This window comes from Entelurus aequoreus, linkage group LG18, assembly GCF_033978785.1.
Source record: "Entelurus aequoreus isolate RoL-2023_Sb linkage group LG18, RoL_Eaeq_v1.1, whole genome shotgun sequence".
In the NCBI taxonomy this organism is placed as follows: Eukaryota; Metazoa; Chordata; class Actinopteri; order Syngnathiformes; family Syngnathidae; genus Entelurus; species Entelurus aequoreus.
The window spans coordinates 41,792,446-41,806,082 of record NC_084748.1 but is presented as its reverse complement, the minus strand read 5'-3'; the positions used below and the strand labels follow the sequence as shown (position 1 = coordinate 41,806,082).

Genomic DNA, 13,637 nt, shown 5'->3' with positions numbered 1-13,637 from the left:
CATTAATTTTACTTTTTGAAACCGACACCAATAATTTCCGATATTACATTTTATCTCTATTTATTAGTATCTTGAGTAACATTATCACTGGAGGACAAGGCTGAGCATATTACACATAGCGGAAGAGAAAAATGTGTTTGTTTATATACTTCCAATAGCTCTCACTACGAACTATTTGTTCCACAGCTTATCGACACTGTATCCTGTAGCCACGCCCCCTCGGGTTATGTACTCCTGGTGTTGTGACCTCTGTTCGCAATCGGTCACGTAAAAAAATATACCTTCTCGCTGGCTACAAATGAATACTCTAAAACCACAACTGGTTCGGAACCAACAGGAGTATCGTATTTTTCGGAGTATAAGTCACATTGGCCGAAAATGCATAACAAAGAAGTAAAAAAACATATATAAGTCGCACTGGAGTATAAGTCACATTTTTTGGGGGAAATGTATTTGATAAAAGCCAACACCAAGAATAGACATTTGAAAGGCAATTTAAAATAAATCAAGAATAGTGAACAACAGGCTGAATAAGTGTACGTTATATGACGCATAAATAACCAACTGAGAATGTGCCTGGTATGTTAACGTAACATATTATGGTAAGAGTCATTTAAATAACTATAACATATAGAACATGCTATACGTTTACCAAACAATCTGTCACTCCTAATCGCTAAATCCCATGAAATCTTCTACGTCTAGTCTCTTACGTGAATGAGATAAATAATATTATTTGATATTTTACGGTAATGTGTTAATCATTCCACACACAAGTCGCTCCTGAGTATAAGTCGCACCAAACTATGAAAAAAACTGCGACTTACAGTCCGAAAAATACGGTAACTAACAGACTGTAATCATCCAAATACGATTAGCAGGAAAGTGGACAGCTGTCAATGTTGTGGCTGGGAGAGTTAACTATCTTCAATGCGGCGTTTAAGCCAGAGGAACATCAAGTACCGGTGGCGAGCATTCAACAATTTATGTTTAGATCGTATTTTTATTGATACTTCGTAAAAAAATGCGCGAGTGATATTTTGACGCAAAAATGATGTGCGCAGATTTGTGCGCTTTCGTGGGAATTTTCACATGCCTGCAGATTACTAATAACCAGAAATACAGTGTTACAAAAAAGATAATAGGATAATACATAATGTTGGATATAGAGAACATACAAACCCTTTATTGATTGAATCACAATTATTGAAATTCAACGATTTGGTGCATTTGCAAACTGCTAAAATGATGTACAAAGCAAACTATAACCTGCTACCCAACAAAAGAGGAGAAATATAACCTTAGAGGAAAATCGAATTTAAAACATTTGTATGCTCGTACAACACTTAAAACTAGAGATGTCCGATAATGGCTTTTTTGCCGATATTCCGATATTGTCCAACTCTTAATTACAGATTCCGATATCAACCGATACCGATATATACAGTCGTGGAATTAACACATTATTATACCTAATTTTGTTGTGATGCCCCGCTGGATGCATTAAACAATGTAACAAGGTTTTCCAAAATAAATCAACTCACGTTATGGAAAAAAAAATGCCAACATGGCACTGCCATATTTATTATTGAAGTCACAAAGTGCATTATTTTTTTTAACATGCCTCAAAACAGCAGCTTGGAATTTGGGACATGCTCTCCTTGAGAGAGCATGAGGAGGTTGAGGTGGGCGGGATTGGGGGGGTGTATATTGTAGCGTCCCGGAAGAGTTAGTGCTGCAAGGGGTTCTGTTGTGTTTATGTTGTGTTACGGTGCGGATGTTCTCATGAAATGTGTTTGTCATTTTTGTTTGGTGTGGGTTCACAGTGTGGCGCATATTTGTAACAGTGTTAAAGTTGTTTATACGGGCACCCTCAGTGTGACCTGTATGGCTGTTGACCAAGTATGATTTGCATTCACTTGTGTGTGTGAAAAGCCGTAGATATTATGTGATTGGGCCGGCACGCGAAGGCAGTGCCTTTAAGGTTTATTGGCGCTCTGTACTTCTCCCTACGTCCGTGTACACAGCAGCATTTTAAAATGTCATGAATTTTACTGTTTGAAACAGATACCGATAAGTCTGAAACTGATACCGATCATTTTTGATATTACATTTTAAAGCATTTATCGGCCGATAACATCCCTACTTAAAACCTTCGGTATATCTTATATGTGGAATTAAATTATGGAATGGACTAACTAAATAAATCAAACAAATCACCAATATGATTCAGTTTAAGAGACTGTTCAAACTACAAGTTTTCACAAAGTACACAGAACAAGAATCATGATGAATATCTTGAAACCTTTTTTTTTTATTTTTTATTTTTTTTATTGAGAGAAAGATTATTTATGTACTTACTATTTGTATATAATTTGTTTGTTATTTATGTGTTCACTGCTATGTTACAGACAACAGGGAAATAGGATAAAATTGCTACGGTATGAAAAGGGGTATGATTAAATAAGCTCAGCTTCTTCCTACTCCTTTTCGGTCGTGCTGTAAAGAAACAACTGGAAATATGTGATGAGTTACATATATCGTATGCATGTTCCAAATAAACTGAAACTGAACTGATTACTAGTAAACATAGGAGCGTTAGTAATGCCGTTATTATTTAATGCGTGGTTTCCTAACACTAATTTACTGGATACTTTCTAATACTTGGAGACTTTTACGTGTAACTAATATACAAATATATTTGATATTTGTTTATATTAACCATTTTTTTGTTTTAGACCACTAAATTGTTAAAGTTCAATTACCAATGATTGTCACTCACACACTAGGTGTGGCGAAATTATTCTCTGCATTGGACCCATCACCCTTGATCACCCCCTGGGAGGTGAGGGGAGCAGTGAGCAGCAGCGGTGGCCGCGCCCGGGAATCATTTTTGGTGATTTAAACCCCCAATTCCAACCCTTGATGCTGAGTGCCAAGCAGGGAGGTAATGAGTCCCATTTTTATAGTCTTTGGTATGACTCGGCCGGGGTTTGAACTCTCGACCTACCGATCTCAGGGCGGACACTCTAACCACTAGGCCACTGAGTACAATTAAGGAGACTTACTACGTATGTCTAGCTTGTGTGCTATTGTGTGCTTAGCTGTTGTGTAGCTGCTAGCTCCAGTTAGCCTATAGCCTACCATGTTTAACTTTTGTAAATGGCTTGACTAAAATTGAAGAAAATACAAGTCTTGTTTGCCTTTTGGAGGACATTTAGATGTTACCTATACATATGAAACAGAGACCTGTGAAAGTGAACGTAGGTAAACCTCACTCCCTGATGCCTTAAGAGTTTGTGTTGAACATCGAGTTGACAGCTCTATGCCTAGCACTTTGGCACTTTCATTCGACAGTTCCAGGTTAAGAGAGTCGATATATGTACAAATGTATAAAGTAGTAAATCCCCACATTGTAATGTTTCAACATTTACTTCCCCACATTTTTGTCGCGATTTCTTCAAAATAAATACACTACATTTTTTTGTTTTTCAACCCATTTCTATTCACCTAACTACCAGCATATTTTCTTTTTGAAAAATGTTCACCCTAAGTCAGCAACCAGTTTTAGTATGTTTTTTGTTTGAGGACAAACATGACACAAACCTTCCCAATTGTTAGAAAGCCCACTGTTTACTATGTTTGTGTGTATGCTTCACTGATGACAGTATTTAGTGAACATCGTTTTGTCCTACTCATTTCACCGGTTCTTGAACTCACCATAGTGTGGACTGTGACGCAACAGTTTGTTTACATGTAAAATCTTCCACTCCTTCTTTTACTCATTTTGTCCACCAAATGTTTTATACTGTGCGTGAATGCACAAAGGTGCGCTTTGTTGATGTTATTGACTTGTTGGGTGCTAATCAGGCATATTTGGTCAGCGCGTGACTGCAAGCTAATACATGCTAACATGCTAATTAGTAAGTACATATTGCATCATTATGCCTCATTTGTGGGTATATATGAGCTCATTTAATTTTGTTTACTTGTATCCTCTTTGTATATACGTTAGTTTTGCATGTCTCATGACACATTATCTGTATGTAATATTGGCTGCATTTCAGATAGTTGTTTGTGTGCCATGTTGTTCCAGACCACAGCAAACATCAACTAGCTTGTCAAAGATTGTAATAAATCTATTAAAAGCCAGTAATTTCCAGGAGTTATCTCACCTTCTGAGTAGCCTCTGGTTTACTAATGGTTTCTAATGTTGTAAAAATGTGTAGAATGAATATTAGATTTCAAATTTCTGTCAACAAAGATTTGCTTCAACATGTGACACATAGTCATGTTGATAGTAGGCTATTATAGCTAATATAGACACTTACGTCATGTGTTGCCTTCATTATAAGACTCGTGTACGGCTTTTCATTTTTTGCGGCTCCATACAGATTTTTTTTTTGTATTTTTGGTCCGATATGGCTCTTTCAACATTTTTGATTGCCTACCCTTGCCCTAAGTCAGGGGTCACCAACGCGGTGCCCGCGGGCACCAGGTAGCCCGTAAGGACCAGATGAGTAGCCCGCTGGCCTGTTCTAAAAATAGCTCAAATAGCAGCACTTACCAGTGAGCTGCCTCTATTTTTTAAATTGTATTTATTTACTAGTAAGCTGGTCTCGCTTTGCCCGACATTTTTAATTCTAAGAGAGACAAAACTCAAATAGAATTTGAAAATCCAAGAAAATATTTTAAAGACTTGGTCTTCACTTGTTTAAATAAATTCATTAATTTTTTTACTTTGCTTCTTATAACTTTCAGAAAGACAATTTTAGAGAAAAAATACAACCTTAAAAATGATTTTAGGATTTTTAAACACATATACCTTTTTACCTTTTAAAGTCCTTCCTATTCTTTCCTGACAATTTTAATCGATGTTCAAGTAAATTTATTTTTTTATTGTAAAGAATAATAAATACATTTTAATTTAATTCTTCATTTTAGCTTCTGTTTTTTCGACGAAGAATATTTGTGAAATATTTCTTCAAACTTATTATGATTAAAATTCAAAAAAATTATTCTGGCAAATCTAGAAAATCTGTAGAATCAAATTTAAATCTTATTTCAAAGTCTTTTGAATTTCTTTTAAAATTTTTGTTCTGGAAAATCTAGAAGAAATAATGATTTGTCTTTGTTAGAAATATAGCTTGGTCCAATTTGTTATATATTCTAACAAAGTGTAAATTGGATTTTAGCCTATTTAAAACATGTCATCAAAATTCTAAAATTAATCTTAATCAGGAAAAATTACTAATGATGTTCCATAAATTATTTTTTTAATTTTTTCAAAAAGATTCCAATTAGCTAGTTTTTCTCTTCTTTTTTTCGGTTGAATTTTGAATTTTAAAGAGTCGAAATTGAAGATAAACTATGTTTCAAAATTTAATTGTTATTTTTTTTGTGTTTTCTCCTCTTTTAAACCGTTCAATTAAGTGTAAATATCATTAATTATTAATAACAACAGAGAGTTAAAGGTAAATTGAGCAAATTGGCTATTTATGGCAATTTATTTAAGTGTGTATCAAACTGGTAGCCCTTCGCATTATTCAGTACCCAAGAAGTAGCTCTTGGTTTCAAAAAGGTTGGTGACCCCTGCCCTAAGTCAACAATAATGTGTAAATAGTAATGACACATACCATGTTCTGCATGATATTACAGATACAGCATAATAAACTCCAATGTTTGTAATAAGTGCGAACAAAAAGTGTTACCAGTAGGTGGCAGTATCACATAAACAGATATGTGCACTGCAAAAACTGAAATCTGAGTAAGATGAAATATCTCAAATAAGGGTGATATTTGCTCATTTTCTGTCTGATAAGATAATTCTTCTCACTAATCAGATTTTATGTTAGAGTCTTTTACTTGTTTTAAGGGTTTTGGTCCTAAATGATCTCAGTAAGATATTATAGCTTGTTGCTGAGATTTGATGACCTATATTGAGTAAAACATGCTTGGAACTAGAATATCAACTGTTGCAAAGCTGTGTCATCAACACTCACAAGTATAAAACTACTTTTTTAAAGAAATCATTTCTTATTTCAAGCATGTAAAAAAAAAAATCATGACTTTGACACAATTGTGTCTCATAATTAAAACAGATGACAGACAAATGGACTTTGCTGGTTTATTTTCAATGAAACATAGAAAATACATACTCATATAGTAGTACAGTTGTTATTAGTGAGAATATACTTACTTTAATGTATTTTTGGGTTCATTGAGGTTAGCCAAATTTTCTTGTTCTATTGGCAGATAATTTTGCTTAGTTCAAATAAAATACCCCTCATTTTTATATTTTTCCCCCTTGTTTTGGAACACTGACTTTTTGCAATGTGTACACTGCATGTGAAGGCAAGTACAGAGGCAAACGTCTCTGGAGTGCATTTAATAGTACACAATTTTTATTTGTTATATTTGTAGATGAAAGAGAATACTATGTTGTTTTCAGGTCTGGATGTAGCCATTGGGCTCAGTCCGTTCATTTTTTACCTTTACGTCCCCCTGATTGTCTGTCAATGATTGTGCATTGCAAAAAGTCAGTGTTCAAAAACAAGAAAAAAAAATACAAAAATGAGGGGTATTTTATTTGAACTAAGCAAAATTATCTGCCAATAGAACTAGAAAATTTGGCTTGTCAAGACTTTCCAAAACAAGTAGAATTAGCTAACCTCAATGAACCCAAAAATACCTTAAAATAAGTATATTCTCACTAATAACAAATGCACTTTTCTTGGTAGAAAAAACAAAAAATTTTGCTCAATATGTTGAAAAGTATTTTTTAAATTAAATAAATGCTAGTGCCATTATCTTGACATAATGATATGCGCCCGGCATTACATTTCTTGAAACCAGCAAAGTTATACTAAAAACTAATTTATTGTTCTTAATGGAAAGGCAACAAGGCAACCGCTTGTTACTCTCGGGGTCTACTAGCCGCTCAGGCTAATCATTTTGTCTAAAAATGCATTTTTCCATGGATAACATGATATCATCGCGCCAAGTGCGTGCTCTTTCAGTCAATTAGTGCGCATATATACAGCCCGGCCCCCGGCCACAATTTTTTAAATTGTAATTTTGAGGAATTTATCTGATTGTGCATGAACTAATTCTGTTCAAAATTGTTTGAAATGTCACATGTTAAATGTTTAAATATTAACTGTCAGTTTACTGTGCTGTGCCAATTTTACTACCATACCAGTACCTATTTTCTATTGTTTCACTGAAAATAAAACAGCAAAGTCCATTTGGCTGTCATCTGTTTTAATTATGAGACACAATTGTCTCTTCCATGCTTGAAATAAGAAATTTTTACTTTAAAAAAGTAGTTTTATACTTGATGACACAGCTTTGCAACACTTGATGCATGTTTTATTCAATATAGGTCATCAAATCTCAGCAACAAGCTGTAATATCTTACTGAGATCATTTACGACCAAAACCCTTAAAACAAGTAAAACACTAACATAAAATCTGCTTAGTGAGAAGAATGATCTTATCAGACAGAAAATAAGCAAATATCACCCTTATTTGAGATATTTCATCTTACTTAGATTGCAGTTTTTGCAGTGTGGCGTCTTCATAATCATCATAAAGCACGTCTAATTTCCTCATCCACATCTTTCATTATTATTTATTCATATACAGCCATTTGCCGGGGGTCACTGAACATGACTTTTGGTACTGTACTTTAAGAGGTCAATTAAAAAAATATAGCCTCTATTTTGTTTATTGGGGACGATTAAGTTGTGCTTTTTCCATTCTGTTGCCATTTTCTTCTCTCTGCCGGACTGAATAATCTCTCTCTGCTTTTTTTCCGTCCTCTCTTACATCTGCAGTATGGATGTACGGCATTACAGACAGCCCGAGGAAAGAGGCGTCAGGTAGCTTTGTGTGTCTTTTGTCAATCAGTACGTTTGCATGGCACAACACGACATGAACGTGTTAATTCATTATTCTGACTCAAAAGGCCTTTAAGAATGTGCACATCCAGAATGTATGAATGAAAGTCAAAGTTCAGTTGCAGTTGCATGTCTGTCAGATGCCTTCAGGCTTTCTATGTGCTCTCTACTCCAGTGGTCCCCAACCTGGTCCGTGACATATTACCGGGCCGCACAGTAACATTAAACAATATAAACAACCACATTTTCTCCCACTTAACTTCCGCATGTGCTACTAGACACACCAATAAGCTTGTTCATAGATGTACAGTCGTGGTCAAAAGTTTACATACACTTGTAAAGAACATAATGATAATTGGAGCACATACTTGTTGGTCACAAAAAACATTCATGAAGTTTGGTTCTTTTATGAATTTCTTATGGGTCTACTGAAAATGTGAGCAAATGTGCTGGGTCAAAAGTATACATACAGCAATGTTAATATTTGCTTACATGTCCCTTGGCAAGTTTCACTGCAATAAGGCACTTTTGGTAGCCATCCACAAGCTTCTGCTTGACTGTTTGACCACTCCTCTTGACAAAATTGGTGCAGTTCAGCTAAATGTGTTGGTATTCTGACATTAACTTGTTTCTTCAGCATTGTCCACACATTTAAGTCAGGACTTTGGGAAGGCCATTCTAAAACATTAATCTAGCCTTCATTGTCCCATTTACTCTCTGTAAAGCACCAGTTCCATTGGCAGCAAAACAGGCCCAGAGCATAATACTACCACCACCATGCTTGACGGTAGGTATGGTGTTCCTGGAATTAAAGGCCTCACTGTTAAGGTTACAGAGGGGAGATGACGGCTCAGACACCATAGGGCCGTAATGTTCAATGATTTATTATATATATCGTCAATATATACACTACCGTTCAAAAGTTTGGGGTCACCCAAACAATTTTGTGGAATAGCCTTCATTTCTAAGAAGAATAGACTGTCGAGTTTCAGATGAAAGTTCTCTTTTTCTGGCCAGTTTGAGCGTTTAATTGACCCCACAAATGTGATGCTCCAGAAACTCAATCTGCTCAAAGGAAGGTCAGTTTTGTAGCTTCTGTAACGAGCTAAACTGTTTTCAGATGTGTGAACATGATTGCACAAGGGTTTTCTAATCATCAATTAGCCTTCTGAGCCAATGAGCAAACACATTGTACCATTAGAACACTGGAGTGATAGTTGCTGGAAATGGGCCTCTATACACCTATGTAGATATTGCACCAAAAACCAGACATTTGCAGCTAGAATAGTCATTTACCACATTAGCAATGTATAGACTGTATTTCTTTAAAGGTAAGACTAGTTTAAAGTTATCTTCATAGAAAAGTACAGTGCTTTTCCTTCAAAAATATGGACATTTCAATGTGACCCCAAACTTTTGAACGGTTATATATATATATATATATATATATATATATATATATATATATATATATATATATATATATATATATATATATATATATATATATATATATATATATATATATATATATATATATATATATAATAAACAATACAAACTAACTATACTTAAACTAAGGAATGGAGTGTGTGACCAAAATCCAAGAGTGTGTGGTGTTAAACTATGTGTGTAATTAACTGTTGTGTGTTACCGCAATGTTGGATGAGGAAGACAAATCCAAAGGGGGCTAGGCGAAAGGGGTCCGTGATCCGAGTGAGGTCCGTGGGGCAGAGAGAGAGGCGACAAGGTCCGTGTCCAGGCGGGGGTCGAGGATCGAGGGAAGCAGTCGAGATCCAGGGCAACGGAAGGAAAACAGGTTCCCCATCGAGAAATTAGGTTCCCGCAAGGATCCTAGGGTCCACTGGTCCTTATACCGCCCGCCCTCATCAGTCCCAGGTGTGCAGACTGCTGATAGTCTGCAGGCTTGCGCTGCGTGGGCGTGCTGCGCTCAGCGCGAGTAGGGGCGTGTTCGAGCGCGCTGCCAGCAGAGAGCTCCAGCTGCCGAGGAAAAACGGGTTCGAGTCCGCGCCGTGACACTCACCTTTTCTCCTCCAAACATATTGCTGGGTATTGTGGACAAACAGCTCAATTTTTGTTTAATCTGACATCACATGGACAAAGATAAGACCTTCTGGAGGAAAGTTCTGTGGTCAGATGAAACACAAACTGGTGGAACTGGTGCTCTACAGATAGTAAGTGGGACAATGAAAAAGGAGGATTACCTTCCAATTCTTCAAAAGGAGGTTGGGTCTTGGGCGCAGTTGGGTGTTCCAACAGGACAACGACCCCAAACACACGTCAAAAGTGGTAAAGGAATGGCTAAATCAGGCTAGAATTAAGGTTTTAGAATGGCCTTCCCAAAGTCCTGACTTAAACGTGTGGACAATGCTAAAGAAACATGTCAGAAAACTTGCCAAGGGACATGTAACCAAATATTATTAACATTGCTGTATGTATACTTCTGACCCAGCACATTTGCTCACATGTTCAGTAGACCCATAATAAATTCATAAAAGAACCAAACTTCATGAATGTTTTTTGTGACCAACAAGTATGTGCTCCAATCACTCTATCACAAAAAAATAGGAGTTGTAGAAATGATTGGAAACTCAAGACAGCCATGACATTATGTTCTTCACAAGTGTATGTAAACTTTTGACCACGACTGTATAACAAAACATTTGTTATATTTGGACAATGCACAATAAAAAACATATAAAATGTAAATATGCCAGATTGTAGCCAAAGGCTAATTTCCATCTGCAGGTCCCGGCAGGTTGATGGTATATACAAATAGGTCCATAAAAAGTTAAGTTAGACAGCACCAACATCAGACACAAACAGTACAATAAAATGCACAGACTCAGATATAAATAATACAAATGAAAGTAAAATGAAGACCCATAAAACAGTAGGTTGCTGACCTCAGCTCAGGACAGATCAGGAATAAAGACACCACAGTAGTTAAAGAGCATAAAGCAGATGGAGACGTGCCAAAGTGCAAGTGTGTTAAATTTTTGCGAATGATTCTGTATTTTCCAGGCTATAAAGCATATTTATTTAAATACCATAATTGTTTCCAAATTGTGCCCGTAACACGGCAGTAAAAAGGATGATCAAACAAAACAGAAGCCACTGTCATGGATCCGCTAGCTGCAGATTCTAGCTTTGCAATTAGCTAAACAGACTCAATAACTCCATGGTGATGTTTTGGTAAAAAAACTGCTACTTTAAATTAATAGTACCAACATAGACACATGTAACTGTTTTAGCACATTCACTAATGCTAACGACGCTAGCTTGACTACATTACGATGGAACGTACAAATATGCATGAAAACACTCCGACAGACCTCACACAGGAGGTAGCTTAGTACAGTGTTTTTCAACCACTGTGCCGCGGCACACAAGTATGCCGTGAGATACAGTCTGGTGTGCTGTGGGAGATGATATAATTTCACCTATTTGGGTTAAAAATATTTTTTGCAAACAAGTTATTATAGTCTGCAAATTATATGTTGTTGTTGAGTGTCGGTGCTGTCTAGAGCTCGGCAGAGTAACCGTGTAATACTCTTCCATATCAGTAGGTGGCAGCCGGTAGCTAATTGCTTTGCAGATGTCGGAAACAGCGGGAGGCAGGGTGCAGGTAAAAAGGTATCTAATGCTTAAACTAAAAATAAACAAAAGGTGAGTGCCCCTAAGAAAATGCATTGAAGCTTAGGGAAGGCTATGCAGAACCAAACTAAAACTGAACTGGCTACAAAGTAAAAACTGAATGCTGGACGACAGCAAAGACTTACTGTGGAGCAAAGACGGCGTCCACAAAGTACATCCCAACATGACATGACAATCAACAATGTCCCCATAAAGACGGTTACAAACAACTGAAATATTCTTGATTGCTAAAACAAAGTAGATGCGGGAAATATCGCTCAAAGGAAGACATGAAACTGCTACAGGAAAATACCAAAAAAAAAAGAGAGAAAGCCACCAAAATAGGAGCGCAAGACAAGTAAGAACTAACACTACACACAGGAAAACAGCAAAATCCTCAAAATAAGTCAGGGCGTGATGTGACAGTACACCTACTTTGAGACAAGAGCTATAGTGATGCATGCTTGGTTATGCTTTAAAGTCATATCCAACAATTGCGACAACAACTTTTTACTGTGAACTGAGTTTTGTTTTTGAATGATTTCTGCTGGTGGTGTGCCTCCGCATTTTTTTCAACGCAAAATATGTGCCTTGGCTCAAAAAAGGTTGAAAAACACTGGCTTAGTAAGTATGAATTGTTTTAGTTATATTGTAAAACCTACAAACGTTGCTTTGAGTGACGAATAAAGAATCCTTTTCGAGCAGAAACGCTATGGACGGTTATACTTTACGTTCAAGGCACGAAACAGGAAGTACATTTTCAACCCGCAGCACCTGCAGTGAGCGGACTCGTCCTAAAGATGGGCGCCATAGCACAGGCGATAACACACCTTTTCAGTGTCCCTTTCAATGTGTTAGGAAAACTATTTGTTGAATACAAAACATTATGGGCGTTACAGAAGAAAAATCCATAAATTAGCCGTACTAGAGATGTCGCTGATAAATGCTTTAAAATGTAATATCGGGAATTATCGGTATCGGTTTGGAAATTATCGTTATCGGTTTCAAAAAGTTACATTTATGACTTTTTAAAACGCCGCTGTGTACACGGACGTAGGGAGAAGTACAGAGCGCCAATAAACCTTAAAGGCACTGCCTTTGCGTGCCAGCCAGTCACATAATATCTACGACTTTTCACACACACAAGTGAATGCAAGGCATACTTGGTCAACAGCCATACAGGTCACACTGAGGGTGGCCGTATAAACAACTTTAACACTGTTATAAAAATGTGCCACACTGTGAACCCACACCAAACCAGAATGACAAACACATTTCGGGAGAACATCCGCACCGTAACACAACATAAACACAACAGAACAAATACCCAGAACCCCTTGAAACACTAACTCTTCCGGGACGCTACAATATACACCCCCCCAATCCCGCCCACCTCAACCTCCTCATGCTCTCTCTGGGAGAGCATGTCGCAAATTCCAAGCTGCTGTTTTGAGGCATGTTAAAAAAAAATAATGCACTTTGTGACTTCAATAATAAATATGGCAGTGCCATGTTGGCATTTTTCTCCATAACTTGAGTTGATTTATTTTGGAAAACCTTGTTACATTGTTTAATGCATCCAGCGGGGCATCACAACAAAATTAGGCATAATAATGTGTTAATTCCCACGACTGTATATAACGGTATCGGTTGATATCTGAATCGGTAATTAAGAGTTGGAAAATATCGGAATATCGGCAAAAAACCCCATTATCTGACACCTCTAAAATCAACGTTGTGGTGAGTTTTTCATGTATTAATTTTCCATGCACTTATTGGCTATATATGTATTTATCCGCCACACGTGGAAGGCCGGTCCCTGGAAATAATGCCTACATTAAACCGGTCCCTGGTGCAAAAAAAAGGTTGGGGACCCCTGCCATAGAGCAATGAGAAGACAGTGTTCATTCTGCTGCAGAATTAATACAAGACATTAGGGACCCACCTGTGTTTGTCTTGCCTTGATATGATGATATTCATAGAGCAACATAAACAGCCCCACTGGTAAACAATCAGATAGTTTGGGCATCCTGGCGCATGTAAACTGGTGCAATGAGAGAAGTTTGATGAAATGGTTGA

The 13,637-nt window shown here is 36.8% G+C and overlaps 1 protein-coding gene across 3 annotated transcripts in view; it reads left to right on the top strand.

The window, feature by feature from the left end:
- The window catches only part of sh3pxd2aa (SH3 and PX domains 2Aa), a 315,840-nt gene that overhangs the window by 229,047 nt on the left and 73,156 nt on the right, over positions 1-13,637 (top strand). The window contains exon 8 of one of the 3 annotated variants that reach the window (XM_062027174.1): positions 7,839-7,883. The exons of the other annotated variants lie outside the window; for them this stretch is intronic. Coding sequence (XP_061883158.1) covers positions 7,839-7,883 — 45 coding nt within the window. The remainder of the gene's footprint in view (positions 1-7,838; positions 7,884-13,637) is intronic. 3 annotated transcript variants of the gene reach the window in all.